This window comes from Molothrus aeneus, chromosome 15 (genome assembly GCF_037042795.1).
Source record: "Molothrus aeneus isolate 106 chromosome 15, BPBGC_Maene_1.0, whole genome shotgun sequence".
In the NCBI taxonomy this organism is placed as follows: domain Eukaryota; kingdom Metazoa; phylum Chordata; class Aves; order Passeriformes; family Icteridae; genus Molothrus; species Molothrus aeneus.
In genome coordinates, this window is record NC_089660.1 from 1749962 (window position 1) to 1766426 (window position 16465).

General features: G+C 63.0%; 1 protein-coding gene across 1 annotated transcript; it reads right to left on the bottom strand.

Moving 5' to 3' along the window:
* Positions 1 to 400: 400 nt before the first annotated feature.
* Positions 401 to 13683, bottom strand: ARHGEF37 (Rho guanine nucleotide exchange factor 37). Its single transcript, XM_066560230.1, has 13 exons — positions 13537 to 13683; positions 11133 to 11336; positions 10674 to 10797; positions 10206 to 10353; positions 9330 to 9529; positions 8700 to 8830; positions 8100 to 8204; positions 7373 to 7483; positions 6422 to 6751; positions 5622 to 5750; positions 5092 to 5287; positions 4521 to 4693; positions 401 to 3890 (listed from the first exon to the last, which is right to left on the bottom strand). Exons 2-13 carry the CDS (start codon positions 11322 to 11324, stop codon positions 3681 to 3683), a joined length of 2049 nt encoding a protein of 682 aa, XP_066416327.1. The 5' UTR covers positions 11325 to 11336; positions 13537 to 13683; the 3' UTR covers positions 401 to 3680.
* Between the last annotated feature and the right edge of the window lie 2782 nt (positions 13684 to 16465).

The window sequence follows — 16465 nt, forward strand, 5'->3', positions numbered from 1 at the left end:
ACAGGCACGGGGGTGATGGGGCAGTGCCAGCCCCAGCAGTGCCAGCCCAGGCTCAGCTGGCAGCACCAACACAGCCACAGTGGCACAGGCACGGGGGTGATGGGGCAGTGCCAGTCCCAGCAGTGCCAGCCCGGACTCAGCTGGCAGCACCAACACAGCCACAGTGGCACAGGCACGGGGCTGATGGGGCAGTGCCAGTCCCAGCAGTGCCAGCCCAGGCTCAGCTGGCAGCACAACACAGCCACAGTGGCACAGGCACGGGGGTGATGGGGCAGTGGCAGCCCCAGCAGTGCCAGCCCAGGCTCAGCTGGCAGCACCAACACAGCAGGACAGGCACAGCCGGTGCGGGCAGTGAGGGGGGGCTGTAATGATGGTCCAGCTCAGCAAAGGTAGCAGAGCATGAAAGCAATTTCACACTTTATTAGACAATTCAGGTGCCAGCTGCACCAGCCTGGAGCGAGCGCTGCTGTTCACGGCTCCTCTCCTGCTCTGCAGCCCCGGGCTCGCTCTCCGTGGGGCTCAGCCCCTCCTGGGGCCACGCTGGTCCCAGCAGGCACATGAGGGGCCAGGGAGGGTGGCCTGGGGCTCGGGCTGCTCCTCGTGGGCCACCATGGGCAGGTGGCAGGGAAATTGCAGCACAGGCTGGCTCTGCTGGGAGCCAGCTCAGCCTGGCAGCGTGGGCAACCCAAGCTCTGTGCCTAAAGCCACTCGGGCTGGCTGTGCCCTTCAGCCCAAGTGGTCACTCTGCTCCTCCCGGCTCCCTTTGCCCTCTCCTTTCTGCACCCCGTGCTGAGGGGATGGCTCTGGGATTGGGGTTTGTGGCAGCTGCTTTTTCTCACACCTCCCTGCCCCCGGGGTGCCCCAGCAGAGCCGATGGGCACATGGACACCTGGGCACTCAGCCATGCTCCTGGCATCCCGGGATCTCACCTGGGATGTGTTTTGTGTCCCTGCCGTGTCCCCAGGGAGCCGCAGGCACACGGAGCTGCTCCCGGCACGTGGCTGGGCTGGCACCCACGCCCTGGGGACACCGTCACACCCCGCGGGTGGACAATATCCAAATGCCTGCACGTCCAGGATATGAATCAGCCTGGACAGGAGTGCAGCAGCCGCTCTGGGACACCCGGAGCTGCCCCGGAGGCTGCTCGGGCAGCCAGGCAGCGCCGCTGCCAAATTCCGGGCGGGCTGGAGGGCGGCTCAGGGGCGGCAGCGGCTCCGCTGCCACCTCCGGATCAGCCCCGGGCGCGGCAAACCCCTGGCCTGGCATGCACTTCCCTGTTTGCACGGCTCTGTTCCCCCGGTGCCAAGCATGGCACGGTGGCACCGGGCCAGGGCCGTGCCTAACCTTGACCTGGCTCCTGTTGAGCAGCCGGCCCTGCCCAGCTGTCCCCCCGTGCCCCCGGGCGCAGGCATGTTCCACCGGGCCAGCCAGAGCATTCCTCCCGGGAGAGCCTGTCCTTGAGAGGCTATTTAAAGGAACACTTGTGCCCTTTATCTTCCTTCATGGCTGGGCTGGAAGAGCCCCGTGCCCTCCCGTGACTCCAAAAGGGCATTTCCAGGCTCAGGGCAGCAGCAGTGCCATGAATTTGGGTGAATTCAGGGAGAAGGGAGGGATGCAGGCACCCACCTCCTGCAGCCAAGCACCAGGCCCCATCCTGGGGACAGACCCCTGGGAAAGGTCCCCTGGCCATCGAGGCTGGCAGCAGGGCTGGGGGGAACTGCAGGGCCCAGCCCACCCAGAGGCTGGAGGAGCCACAGGAACTCATTGCCCTCTCCCTGCTGGACGTGCAGCCCAGCCCTGACCACCCCAGATCTCCTTCCAGAGGCAGATCAGGGCCCAGGCAGCAGCAGGCTCAGCCCTCCCTGTGCCACCATCACCTTTGAGCCCCCAGAGGGTCTCAGGCACCCGAGGGCTGTGGAGCAGGGCCTGCCCCACTGCTGCCATGGCTGGCATGGGGCTGATTGCTTGGCACCCCACCGAGCTGGCAGGAAGGCGACTTGGGAGGGAAACCCGAACTGGTGGGATTTGATTAGGGATGGAAAAATCCAGAGGAGCCACCTGCAGGGAGCTGGAGGGGTGAGCCCTGTGGCTGCAGGGCCTGGCCTGGGTGGGCAAGAACAGACACACAGCCCCTGCTCAATGACCCTCGTCCCCAGCCTGCTCATTTTCCCTTGCTGAGGAGCCCACCAGCCTCTCCCCAGGCCGGGAGCATCCCCAGGACACGTCCCCAGCTCTGGCACTGCTGTCCCCTCCCGGGATTGGTGTAGCTGAGCATTTCCTCGGCCTTTCAATGGCACCTGGGCAGTGGTGGCTGCCCCCCAGCCACCCCACAGGTCCAGCTGAAAGGAGGGTGAGCCCCACTCTGCCTCACACCAGACCCCAGCCCCACACAGGGCACTGCCTGGGGCTGTCCCCACCCGCCTGGCACCTGCTCAGGGTTGGTGAGGCTGTGCCAGCCCTGCCCCGCTGCCCAGCCCGCAGGCACGGCCGCAATGGGGAGCCGGTGGGGAGCCCGTGGGTGGCCGGGTGTGCTGCTCCTGCCCCGGGCAGGGCAGGGCAGGGCAGGGCACCTTTGATGCGGGCAGCCCAGGTGACGCCAGCCGGGTGCTCCACTGGCCTGGGTGAGGGATGGGCACCGTGCGGTGCCAGACCCGGGGCGCTCCTGAAGTCCGCTCTGGCACCACGGCAGGGCTGCCCACCCCAGCCCCATCAGCATCCCCTAACAGTGCAACCGCGGGGAAACTGAGGCACGGATACCTCGGGAATGGTGGCAGGGGGCTCTCGGGTCTCCAACCGAGCCTTAGGTCAGGACCGACACGGATCGATCCTCCCAAAAACCTCTTCCATGGCACCTGTGCCAGCCCACCGGGGATCCGTGCGGGTCGCAGGGGAACGGGGTCCCGGGGGTCCCGGGGGTCCCGAGGGTCCCGATCTCCGTGCCCCGGGCGGTGCCCCCGCACCAGCGCTCCCAGTGCGAGCCCGGCAGGCACCGGGAGCGGGTGCGGGGCGCCCTCTGGCGGCCGCAACCCCGCGCTGCCACAGGGCTCGGGCACTCCGGTGCCCAGGGAGGCATCCTCAGGTGCCCAGGAAGCCAAATCCTCAGGTGCCCAGGGAGCCAAATCCTCAGGTGCCCAGGGAGACAAATTCTCAGGTGCCCAGTTTCTCAGGCCCTCAGGTGCCCAGGTAGCTAAATTACAGGTGCCAAGATGCCCAGTTTCTCAGGTATTCATCTGCCCAAGTAGCCAAATTCTCAGGTACTCAGGTTCCCCAGTGCCCAGGTGCTCAGTGCCCAGGTGTCCAAGTTCCCCCTGCCTGGCTGAGGACCCCTCTGCAGTGCTGCTCCTCTGCTGCTCAATCCTGCTCCAAGCAGGGACGACGCTGCCCCATCTCCCCAGGACATATTTGTCACTTGCAGGGATTGCAGCAAATCCCTGCATAACTGCAGCCACCTGCCCTCACTCCCTGGTGCTGCTTTGCTCTGTGCCAACACACACACAGCGCCTGGCACCCTCACACCTCCTATCAAAAGGTGCCTCCCAAGTGCCATCCTCATGCCCGTTTCCCTCGGGTGCCTCCCACCACCTTCCCAGCCACGGGCTGCCTCCCTCCAGCATCTCCTGTGAGGTTTCCTCGGGTGCCAGGCTGGCTGCTCCATCCTTGCCCTGCTGGGGCTGGCACGCTCACACGGGCAGGCTCCAGCCCGCTGGCTCCTGCACGGGCACGGTCACCAGGTAGCTGGAGGGCACGTAGCCCCTCTGGCCGTTCACCTCCACCAGGCTCCACTCCGTGCTGCCCTTCTTGTCGTGGGGCTCCAGCAGCAGCACGGGCTGCCCCGCCTGCAGGCTCAGCTCCTGCGGGCTCCGCGCTGCGAAGGAGAAGCCGGCCACCACCTGTGGGAGCAGGCAAGGAAAGAGGGAGGGAGGGGTGATGCTCCCTGAAAGCTTTCACAGGTTCATGTTCCATGGCAATCTGTCCTGTTCCTAGAAATAAATTAGTAGGTTCGTGATTTTTTTGATAACACCTTCTGTGACTATCACTGTAATTCAGCATAACATATTGATTGTGGTCTGTTTCCTCATTACTGAGTTCACAAGAAGAAAACGCATCAGTTTTAGTTTTAGAGCAATGCTGTCACTCCTCTTCAGATCAGAGAAAAAAGCTACACCTTCTTATCCTAGACCTTAATACTGTGATCTCGTTTTCCTGGCCACCACCTGTGGGAGCAGGCAAGGAAAGAGGGAGGGAGGGAGGGAGGGAGGGAAAGAGGGAGGGAGGGAGGGAGCTCTGGCTGGAGCTGGGAGTCAAGGTGGGAAGGATGTGGCAGTTCCCAGAGGGCAGCACAGCAGTGCCATGGATGGAGGGACTGGGGACACACCAAGGACAGTTCTCTCACCCTGTCCACGCTGGTGCCAGCAGGGGGGACACCTGGAAAAGCAGGTCCACCTTCCCAGCCACACCAGGACGAGCAGGGAGCTGCTGGGGTCGCTAGAAATGGCCCCAGGGATGTCCCCCACTCTCACCTGGAATGTTGGGGTGAAGGTGGCCACCTGTGGCCTGGGAGCTTCAGGGGATGCATAGGAATGTCTCCTTCTCTCTGTGTCACCGTCCAGGCCCAGCAGCTGCATCAGAGGCTGCTGCACCTGCACTGGGCTGTAGGGCCGGAGCTTTGCAGCAGGAACAAACCCTCGGGGACCTGCAGGACACAGACACACCCAGGTCACGGGGCTGCCTGGCACAGCCAGCACTGGCTGCAGGAGACAGGAATGGCAGTTTGGCTGTGGCCTGGCATGGCACAGCAGCCCTGTCCAGCACGAGGGCATACGCAGGAGAAATGCCCACCAAAAAGGGAATTCCACGTGTTTATGTGTGTGTGGATCACCCTCCCCAGCCATGACACTTCCCCTGGGGAATCAGTCAGGGCACCTGAACCTTACAGCTGGTGGCAAAGCTCAGGTGGCCTTGGGCTGAGCACAGCCTGGAAGGGAGCACAGGAGACCACGGCCTGCTGCTTCATCCAGGAGAGGAAATGAGTGAGGTGAACCCGGCCCTGGTGCCAGGGTGAGGAGAGGCTGCCCACAGTGCCCACAGTACCTCCAGCATCCACCAGCCACCTGCTGGTGTTGCCCTTGGTGTCGGCGCTCTGCAGCAGAGCCACGATCTGTCCCCTCAGCAGGGTCAGGTCCAGCTCTCTGCTGCCACTGATGTTGCTGGTCACTTGGTAGAGCTTGTCTGGGCCGTGCTTGCTCACAAGGGAAAGGACCTTCCTCTCCTCAGCAGGGGTCAGGGGCTGGTGGGGAGCACGAGACACAGGAGCATCCCATGAGACCCCCACTCCTGCTCTCCTTTCTGCAGGACCACATCCCAGGGACAGCTTAGGAGCAGAAACTCCTTCACACTCCCCACTCCACCCCCAGGTCTGGTGATGAGAGTCCAGAACCAGCAGAGCTGAGCTCTTCCATCCCTGCTTATCCCCAGCTCTCAGGGGCTTGGGGGAAGTCCTGTGGCACCCCCTGGGCCCCATCCTGGGCCAGCCTCCCCACCAAGGGCATTTTCTGCACTGGGAAGCCACAGTCCAGTCTCTCTATCCAGCTGGCCTAAGCCATGCCCTGCCCTGCCCCTACCTGTGTGCCAGGGCTGGGTGTGACAGTCTCAAAGGCCTGGCAGAAGGCACGGAGCTGGGCACCCGACTGCTGCAGGCTGTCCTCCACCACCTTCCAGAAGCTGGGCAGGGCCATGTGCCCATGGGGCAGCTGTGGAGACAGACTGGGATCAGGGAGGGCCTTGAGGGAGCTCTGGGCAGGGGCAGAAGGGAAGCAGGAGGAAGAAAAGGGGGGAGAAAGCAAGAGAGCAGAGCTGACCACCTGGCACAGGGGATCAAAGGTGCTCCTCTCTGGCTTTGAGCTGCACCTTGTTCTGCTCCTGGTCCTGGCTCAGGCCAGGGCTGTGCTCCCCCCCAGGGCTTCTGACAGGCCCCCCTCCCTCCTTCCCCACGTGTACAAACATCAGGGAGGAGTTTTGAGCAGTGAGGAGTTCTGGAGACATCTCCCAGGGGATGGGGCTGGGGGAGCTGTTCCCCAGCCCAGGAGCTGCCTTTCTCCTCCCTGCCTTGCTGGCACGGGGCTCTCAGGAGCTCTGAGCTCACACTGATCTCTCAGACAGCAGCACATCAATAAATTACCAGCAGCGTCCACAAACAGAAAGCAGGACAGTTTCTGACAGTGCAGAAGAGAAAAAATTGCCTTTTTCCAGGAAGGAAGGAAGGAAGTGAGATCCTTACAAATGCTCCACAGTCTGCAAGGGCAGGTGGGCACAGCAAACCTTCAGTGTCTGAGAGATCAGCAAACCCTGGTGTCTGAGAGATCTCCCAGACCTGGGGAAGGCAGTTCCAGCTCAGCCCCTGTGCCTGAGGGGTCCCACTCACCTGCTCCAGCTCCTTTTCTGCGTGGTGCAGGACCTGGGCAGCCAAGTCCAGCTGCAGGGCACTGAAGGAGCGCAGGATCTGCCCCAGGAGCTGCACAGCCACCTGGTTGAACTGGGGCAGCTCGGCCACCAGCAGGTCATTGATGGCCAGGTAGGTGTTCATGGCAGCCTCCTCATCATAGCTCACGGTGCCCATCTCACTCTTCCTCTCCTGGATCTCCTCGTAGTCCAGCAGCTTGTCCAGGCGCTTCTTGACCAGCTGCTGGGGCCCCTCCAGCATGTCTGAGAGGCTGCAGAGGGGCTGCCACACCAGCCTGCCCACACGCTGCTTCTGCCAGGGGAGAACCCCAGTTTCCAGGTGAGCCCCCAGGCAGGAGCAGCTGCCAGCCCAGGGGCAGGGGGCAGAGGCCTGGGGGTCTCTGTGGAATGGGGAGCACCTGGGACATCTTTCCCTGAGGGCTCACAGGATGCCAACCAACACAAACCCTTGGAAGGGAGCCTGACACAATTCCAAACCTGTGATCCATGGAAAGAGCTGGGCAGGACCCTGGAATGGCTCAGAGCAGCCTCAGCTGAGCCTCCCCCCACACCCCTGCCCAGAGCCCATTTAAGGGCCCTCTGCCCCTGCCTCGGGGTGTTCTGGTGTCCTCCCCTCTCCCTGGAGGCACATCGGGCACACACTGCAGCCCATCCCAGCCCTGGCTGGGCTCAGGGGCTGTGCTCTTGCTGTGTCCCTGTCCCTGCCCTCCCTTGTCCCCTGGAGCTGCTCCCTCCCTCCCCGTGCCAGCGACTGCAGATGGATCCTGTTACTCACTCCTGGCTCTGCCTGCTAAGCTGGGCTCTGGGGGACTCTGAGGACACTGGGGTGCCCTCAGCTGCTGGCTGCCAGCCCCCAGTGTGCCTGGCAGAAGGTGGGAGAGCTGCAGGAGATGTGCAGGGCAGGAGCACTCACAAACTCGGGGAACACGGTGCTCTGCAGGAGCTGCGAGAGGCGGCGGTGCTGCTGGGCTGGCCCCTGCTCCATCTGCAGGTCACGCCGGTGCGGGCTGGGCTGCAGGAACGCCTGCAAGGGAGGCAGCACCACGCTCCTTTAGCTCCTTCCCAATAATCCTGCGTGGGCAGCCCTTGTCAGTCTTTCCTGCAAGGTCTTTCCAGCCCAGGAATTGCTGCTGAACCCTCGGCCACTCCCCGAGGCTTTCCTGATAATGCTGTGTCTGGGGATTGCATGTTTTGCCAGCACTCAGATTTTCATTTTCCTCAGATGCCCCAAGGGATTTCCATGAGAAAATCGTAGCAGCTGCTGACCCAGGTGATTTCAGAAGGGCAGTTTGTTGTCAGGACTGATCTGGGGACATTTCTGCCTTATACACATTATTAAAGTGAGAATTCCCAGGCTGAACAACACCCGGCCTTTTCAATCATTTAAGACCTTGAAATAATGATAAGTTTAAGGACGGATTATTCTCAACTGACACCAGCTCAGACAGTGTTGTCAAAGCCTCAGCTTTGGTTTAAACTCCCCTGGACCTGAGCAATCCTTGGGTGTTGTGCAACCCCCTGACACAACAGCTCAGCAGCAAATCCCTGAACATCCCCAACAGCTCCTGCTTTCCACAGGGCTTGGAAGTGTTCCCCAATCCCAAGGAACAGCTCCTGAGGGGATGGGGCCAAGGTGTTACCTCTAGGTGGCCCAGGTAGGATGCCATGTTCTCCTTCAGCGTGGCCACACTGGATGCCACACACTGGAACTTCTCTTCCAGGTCATCATATTCCTTGTCCTCAGTCTGTAAGGAGAGAGGCAGCTTGTCACCAGCATGGGCAGGGCCGAGGCCCATCACTGGGGGCTGAAACAGCAGGCAGGGACCTGCCTGGAGCTCACAGGCAGACCCTGGGGGGCTCCATGAGTCTGGGAAGGAGTCAAAACATTGGGGCAGGCAGCAACAAAGCTCTTGGTGTGCTCGTGGTGCTGGGGAACACTGGGGCGTCTTTCCTTTGCTGGGGGGCCCAAGGGTCCTGCAGGTCCTTTGGAGGCCAAAGCGCTGCCCTGCAACGCTCTGGGGTGGGGAGGGAGGTGTGTCCCTGCATTCCTCTATCCCACTGTTCCTTGGCATGATGGAGAACCAGGAGGCAGCACCAGCCACCCCAGCCCAGCCCACCCCACCCCACAGTGGCCTTGTCCTGCTCATTCTGCCATTGAGGCACTTCAGGAGCAGCAAAACGCCCCAGAAGCGGCGCAGGGAGGGGCAGCAGGTGCCCGGGTGCAGGTGAGGGCTGCCCACCTTGGCCACGATGCCAGCCTCGTGCAGGAGGAGCCGGCTGAGGCGCGTGGTTTTCTTGGCGATGGAGTGCGTGTTGAGGCGCGCCAGGCGTGCCCGCAGCGTCAGGTGCTCGGCCTTGGTGTATTTGGTTGCTGCCTCGGGTGGGAGGACACAAAATAAGGGGGGAAAAAAAGATCAGAAGAGGAGACTTCATGGCTGAGCAGGCAAGGAAGGTGAGCAGCACAGGGGCTGATCAGCAGGATAAGCACAAGCCACATCAAAGAAGGGAAGGACCAGGAAAACCAAAGAGAAAGGTGAGCTCCCATCTATGGGGAGCCTGATTTCTCCTATCCCAAGGGCAGAACTGTTATTCCCCGTTCCCCAGCCCCAGGAATGTGGACAGACTGGTTTCGTCCTCAGCCCCCCCATGCCACCCTGCTCCTACAGCCTTTGGGTCTTGCCCAGAGTGGCACTGACAGGACCAGAGCAGTTCCAGGAGCTGCCTGCACAGAGTCTGCAGCTGCACCAGGCAGGATTGAGTGGAGGGCAGGAGAGCTTTGAACTGATTTAAGTGGGAATTAGTGCCCAGGACACCACTGGGGCTGGGCTGGGTGCTGTGCCCCCTCCTGCACCAAGGCCCTGGCCGCTCACCCACTTCCCGGCGCCGTTTGTACTCGTTGATGTTGGCATTGACCTGGGCCATGGCACGAGCCGCTGCCTCCAGGGCTGAGTGGGCACTGGCACTGCTCGGGGTGTTCTCCAGGATCTTCCCCAGCAGCAGAGGGTACTTGGTGACCCTCTGCACGGGCATCACCAGGAAGAAGCTGAGGTCTGAGGCGCCCGTGTGAGGCCTGGTGGAGAGGGGAATTGCTCAGGGTTGCTGTGTGGGGCTGCCTTCCTGCCCTGCTGCTCTCCACGGCTTCTCTGGGAGTGTTTGAGGGACAGAGCAGCCCAGGGCATCTCTGGCTGCTCCCTCCAGCCCTGAGGCAGTGGCAGCCCTGGGTGGGTGTCCTGCCTCCCTGAGCAGCTCTGTGCTTGTCAGCCCTGGACACGGGATCAGTGGGCAGCAGGGAGGGAAGGTGTTGGCAGTGTCTCCTTCCCACCCACAGGAAGGCACCCATCTCTCTGTTGGGAATCACATTGTCTGTGCCCTAAGCAGTGAATCCCAGGAGCTCCTCCACTGCCACTCCTGCTTCTCCTGCTTTGGACAGTGTTTGAGAGCCCTCCAGATAGTTCAGGTCCCCTAGGGCCAGCCTGTGTCTCTCTGGTCAATGTGGGGAGGATGTGCCCTCCCTGGGGAAGGCAGCAGCTTGGATATCACCCATCCCTTCTTTTGGGATCCATCATAAAAGATCCTGAACCAAGAGTCCAGGACAGGCTGCCAGGAAATGCCACAAAGGTGGTGGCCATGATATGACACCCAGCCTGGTGACACAGATCCACGCAGGCAGCTTGTCCAGGGAGGAGAAGGGCAAAGCCAGGATGTGAAAAGGGACAGGGAGGTGGTGGCTCCGCAGAGGGACCTACACGGTGGCATTGAGGGTGTCCAGGATCTCCTCCTGCAGCCGGGGGTCCCTGCGGTAGCTCTCCACCAGCTGCAGGGCATGGTCGTAGCTGGCACAGTAGATCTTGTAGACAGCCTCCATCTCTTCCTTGAACTCCTGGAACAGCGTGCCTGGGGAAGGAGAGTGGGGCTGGGCAGGAGGGTCCTTTCCCATGAGAAGGAAGGGGTTTATCCCCAGCCTGCTGGAAGGACAAAGCCAGTGGAGCAATGCCAAGCGTGCCAGAGCAGGGCTCTGCCCCCGGGCACCCTGCTAAGCTGGGCCTGCTGCTGTCCCCGTCACTCTGCAGGCTGGGCAGCTCAGCCTAGGGCGGACACGGTGGCACCAGCGCTTCCCAGAGCCAAAGCAGGAGCAGGAGGTGCCAGGGCAGGGGTCTGGGCTGGCACACCCCCACATGGGGGCACAGGGCAGCCACTGGCACTGCACCACTTACTGATGCAGAGCAGCTGCTCCTGCCCCGGGCCGGCCGTGGCCTCCAGCCCCTTCAGAAAGCGCCTGGAGACATGGAGGATGTCATCAGTGTTAGAGAAGAGTCCTTCCAGGTCCAGCTCGGGCAGCTGAAGGGAACAAAGATGCCCTAGGCTAAGCCAGATATGTCAGAGATGGACCAGGTGCTTTAGAGGCACTGCTGGTCACCTTCTACCTGCCCCATGGGACACCCCAGTGAGTGATGCTGTGTTTCAGGAGGCTTTGGGGATGCTGACACCTGTCTGGGCTCCCAGGTTAAGGTCATAGGTGGCTGTACTGGGTCAGACCCAATGTCCATCCAACCCCAGAGCCTGGCTGGTGAGGGGAGCACAGGGAGGTGGAAGGAGCACCTGCAGTGATTTGGGCATCTCCCAGCTGTGGACAGATTCCCCCTGCAGTCCCCTGGCAGGGGTGCCCGTGTCACCTGCTTGTCCTGGAGGTGTGCCCGGATGTCAGACACACACAGCTGCATGTTGTGCACGTAGCTGGCCTCGGTGCTGAGGAGCTCCTCCACGGCCAGCCGCTGGCTCAGCTCCATCCTGTCACAGGGCATCTCCTCGTACACGGCCTCTTCAGCCTCAGCCGCGTCCTCAGCGCCAGGCTCTGCGCTCGCCATCTCTGCACGGCACTGCAGGGGTGGCAAAGGCAGCCCTGGGACTGGTGCTCTGTGCCCAACCCAGCTCAGTGCCCGTGCTCCCTCCCCTGGACCCCACAGCACATCCCCAGGGACACTCAACCCATCTGCACACTCCAAACCCATAAAAGCATCAGGTGCTGTGAGGCAGGAGCAGGCTGGCTGCAGACACCCACGTGTGGCAGGCAGGGACTTGCCACACACACGTGCCCATGCTCTGGTGACCACGTGTGGGGCTGGGGTGCAGGCAAGGGGGTCCCTGGGTGCCAGCAGGGGCCTGGCAGCTGCCACCCAGCACTGGGACTGTGCAGGGACCCGTCCCCGTGGCAGAGCAGGCTTTGCCACCTCCGCTCCAGCTCCGTGCTGCCAGGGCCAATTGTTCCCTCCCTGCCTTGGCTGCCGGCGCCTGGCACCTTGCCTGGCATTCAAGGGTCCTGTTCAAAGTACAAACAGTGGTTCTGCAGTGCTGGAACAAGAGATGTTTCTGTGACAGCAAGAGCTGCTTTAAAAGCCACTGGGATGGGGGAGAAGTGGGCAGAGCTGCTGATGCCTCTGCCAGATGCACTGGCAGCCCCTGGTACGCAATGCCAGGGCCCTGCGTGGCACAGCACACTCTTCTCTCCTCTCTGCCGTGGAAATTCTGAGCTGATTCCCGGTATTTTCTTCTCATGAAACACACTCTGCTCTAACTGATACCAGGGAGGATGAGCAGCTCCCAGAGCATCACAAACAGTGCTTGGCTGCTGGCAGGAAGGCCTTGAGAGAGAGGGAGGTGTGGCACAGGCACAGCTGGGCTGTGACCAGCCCCGGCCGGGCAGGATTCCTGCCAGGCTCCCTGCGGAGGAGGAGAGGAGCAAAGGCAGGACAGAGGTGGCAGATAAAGGCCAGATGGCACAAGCAGCAGCACGGACTTTGCCCTGCCCTGCCTGCCCAGCCAGTGCCAACCTCCACAGCCAGACTGCACGGTGCCAGGTGCCCCCTTTGGAGGCTGCAGCCCCTCTCCCTGTCCCCACCGGGTCCAAGTGGCTGATGCAGCTGCGAGCTGTGGGCAGGGCCACTGTCCCCTCCTGGCACATGCCCACTGCTGGGCTTGGCACAGCCAGTGAAGTGGCATTGGATCTCCACTTGCCTGAGAGGAGTGTGTCACCCTGCCAGCTGTCACCCCTGCCCTCTGGGACTTGGCTGCCTCCCCTGCCTGTGCCTGAGATGGGACATGGGGTGGAGGAGACTTTCCTGCACCCCTCTGGGTGCTTCCCACGTGTCCAGGCAGAGGGATTCCCATCAAGGACCAGTGCCCTCTGCCTGGGGTGGCAGCAAAACCCCCGTTCAGTGGAGGCAGGTGGAAAGGCCCGATCAGAGACACCCCCTGAGCCCTGGAAGGGTGCCCTGCAGCTCAGGGCACGCCAGTATTGGGGTGAGCCTAGTCCCTGCAGCAGCATCCCCAGGGCACAGAGCTGCTCTGGGGGGGGTACCCCAGGCCGCAGAAACCTCATTGCCTCCCCTCACCCCCCTGGCCTGAGACCTCAGAGGGACAAGGGGACAGTGCAAAAGGAAGCCGCAGCATTTCTGGGCAGCGTTGGAGCAGGCAGACAGTGCAGGAGGAGGTTTCGTTTTCCCAGCCCCCCCTCCCAGGCAGCTTCCCGCATTTGAGCTGTCACTGCTGCCTCGGCTGCTGCCAGCACCCCTGTCCCTAAGGGGGGTCTGGGTATCCTTGTCCCTAAGGGGGTCTGCGGGCATTCCTGTCCCTAAGGGGGCTCCGGGCATCCCTGTCCCTAAGGGGGGTCTGGGTATCCTTGTCCCTAAGGGGGGCTGCGGGCATCCCTGTCCCTAAGGGGGGTCTGGGTATCCCTGTCCCTAAAGGGGGCTCCGGGCATCCCTGTCCCTAAGGGGGGTCCGGGTATCCCTGTCCCTAAGGGGGCTCCGGGCATCCCTGTCCCTAAGGGGGGTCCGGGTATCCCTGTCCCTAAGGGGGCTGCCAGCATTCCTGTCCCTAAGGGGGATCCGGGTATCCCTGTCCCTAAGGAGGCTCCGGGCATCCCTGTCCGTGACGCAGACACCGGCCCGGCCCTCCCGCGCCCCGGGGTCGCCGGCTCCGGGCCCGCAGCTCCCACCGCGCCCCAGGAGTGTCACCCCCGCTCCTCAGCCAGCCCAGCCTCGCCTCTGCCCCCCTGAACCCCCCGGCCCCGGCTCTCACCTGCGGAGCGGGCGGGGTTGCGCAGGTCGCCGTGCCCGGCCGCGCTGCCGCTGCTGCGGGCACGGGGGATCCCGAGCGGGGACTGATCCCGAGCGGGGACTGATCCCGAGCAGAGGATGATCCCGAGCGGGGGATGACCCCCAACAGGGCTGATCCCGCCCAGGGGCCCGGCCCCGCCGCTCGGGGCCGCGGCAGCCGCCGCCGCTCGGTGTCGGGCTGAGCGGAGCGGGGCGGGCCCTGCGCACGCCCGGCGGGCGGGGGGGGCTGGCACCGGCTGGCCCGAGAGCACCGCCCCCAAGCACCGGCACCGGCACGGGCTCCCGTCCGTGAGAACGGCCCGGCCGAGCCCCCGGTCCCGATCGGCCCCCGCGGCCGCCCTCCGTGTGCCCCCCGTCCGTCCGTGCAGCCCCCGGTGCGCTGTGCCGGCAGCAGCTGCGGATGGAGGGCAGGGACACAGCGGGAGATGATAGGGGACACACCGGGAGAGCAGGGACACACCGGGAGAGCAGGGACACAGTGGGAGATAGGGGACACACGGGGAGAGCAGGGACACACTGGGAGATAGGGGACACACCGGGAGAGCAGGGACACACTGGGAGAGCAGGGACACAGTGGGAGATAGGGGACACACCGGGAGATGATAGGGGACACACCGGGAGAGCAGGGACACACTGGGAGGGCAGGGACACACCGGGAGATAGGGGATACAAACTCGCCCCTGCCACCAATAGCAGGGACAGGTCCCCCGTGTCTCCCCGGCATCGCTGTGGTTCCCATGGACAGCCCCAGCGATGCCCTGCTGTTCCCACAGCCCATCCCAAACGCGCAGGGTTCCTGCCGTGTTATCCCAAGGTCAGGCATGTCCCGGCACTGCCCCTGTGTTTCGCTGTCCCTTACCAGCTGCTCAGCCTCGGGAATGGGGGCAGAGAAAACAGAAATGAAAATATAACCGAGGAAGCTCAGACATGGGGAACCAGTGCCTACTTGGCATGAAGCTGGTTTTTTTTCTCATGAGGTGTTTGGACCCTTATAAACAAGCTATTGAGAAGAGACAGGCTGTTCCCTTGTCCTGACCACAGGGAGGAGGTGGCAGCACCGGGGTTTTTCCAGGCTGACCCACAGTGTGCAGAAAGTGTCACTGTGAAAAGGACTCTGAGTTTTTCAGTGACACGTGCAGGACAAGGCAGCGTCTGTGACCAGATCAAAAACTCCCCATGGGCCAGGACAAGCTCTCTGGCACTTCCAGCCCTTCCCTCTGGGTCCCCTTGTGGGACCCTTTCTGATGTGGGCTGGACAGGGCAGCACGGGGACCCACATGCACCTGCTCCACTTGCTCCCAGCCAGTGCTGGTGCCACAAAGGCCACCCTGTCCCACTGCTTGTCCTGCCACAAAGGCCACCCTGTCCCACTGCTTGTCCTGCCTGCCTCCCATCCTGCCCACAGAGAGACAAAACTCATGGAACTGGCTGGCTGGGTGGTAAAGCACCCCAGGAGGATCATTCCCAGGTTGGTCTGTGCCATATGGGCTCAGACAGTGACACGGCCACGGGAGCGACCCACACACGGCTGGGCAGCGAGGGCATTACCTGGCTGTGGCCAGGAAGGGCACACAGAGGTCCTTCCTTCCTTGCAGGTGGCAGCAGGGCTTCAGTCCTTGCCCAGGTGCTCTCTGAAGCAGCAAGAGGCCCTTTGGGCTGGCATTGCTCTGATGCCAGGAGTTCTCAGCTCCATCCAGCTGCCATGTCCACCAATGCCATGGGGACACATCACAGCTGCTTTGCTCCCATCAGCACATTGTGGGTGATCCAGGACAGGAACCACGAGGGAATCCCAGCAGGGCAGAGCTCCCTCCTCCCCCAGCATCTTCATCCCAGCGGGCAGGACCAACACCCTCATCCCCAGCTCCTCCCCGGCCAGCTCACACCACGGGTGTTCCCTCAGGCATATTTCCCATTCCAGTCTGCTTTTTCAGAGGCAGGATAGCCTGGCTCCAGCGAGTTCCTTGCAGGATGGGCTTGTCCTCCTTCCTGACAGCTCCTTCCCTCAGCACAAGCCGTTTCCTTCCTGCCCTGCTGCTGGCACCACACACCGGGCTGGGGCTGCGGCTCCGCCCGCCTCACCTGGGCGGCTCAGGGAGCCCCGGGAGCGCTGTGACAGCGCTGTCACCGCTCCAGGGCTCCCCAGGAGGTGTGGCACGGGCTGCCTGCCCTGGCCCGGCTCTCCTTACACCAGGAAAACAAACAGGCGCCGGCTGGTCGAGCACAAGTGTTTGTGTCCCGGGGTTGTGGGCAGCTGAAGCCAAGCTGAAGTGTCCCAGCAGGGTGGGCTGTCCCCTGGCACCCAGCTGAGTGTGCTCCCACTCTGCCAACACAAACCTGGCAAGCTGTGCCAGGGAGTTTGGGTGTCCTGTGAGACCCTGCAGGGAGGCAGGACCGGCTTCTCCTGCAGCAGAGCCAGCTTTGTGCAACCCCATTGCAGAACTGCTGCTCCCAGAGCAGGGTGAGCCACGTCTACAGCATCGCCCAGCCCTCCCCAGACCCACTGGCCCTGCAGGAGTGTGTGCCAGCCCTCCCCAGACCCACTGCCCCTGCAGGAGAGCATTGCCCAGCCCTCCCCAGACCCACTGGCCCTGCAGGAGAGCATTGCCCAGCCCTCCCCAGACCCACTGCCCCTGCAGGAGAGCATTGCCCAGCCCTCTCCAGACCCACTGCCCCTGCAGGAGAGCATTGCCCAGCCCTCCCCAGACCCACTGGCCCTGCAGGAGTGTGTGCCAGCCCTCTCCAGACCCACTGCCCCTTCAGGAGTGTGTGCCAGCCCTCCCCAGACCCACTGCCCCTGCAGGAGTGTGTGCCAGCCCTCTCCAGACCCACTGGCCCTGCAGGAGTGTGTGCCAGCCCTCCCCAGACCCACTGCCCCTGCAGGAGTGTGT

Bases quoted from the DNA above. Each gene is read 5' to 3' on its own strand.
- ARHGEF37 (XM_066560230.1), bottom strand. From the start codon at position 11,324: ATGGCGAGCGCAGAGCCTGGCGCTGAGGACGCGGCTGAGGCTGAAGAG. The intron at 10,354-10,673 runs GTAAGTGGTGCA...CTCCTTCCCCAG, and splicing joins GGAGCAGCTGCTCTGCATCA to GCACGCTGTTCCAGGAGTTC. The intron at 5,751-6,421 runs GTGAGTGGGACC...CTGTCTCCACAG, and splicing joins CAGAAAAGGAGCTGGAGCAG to CTGCCCCATGGGCACATGGC.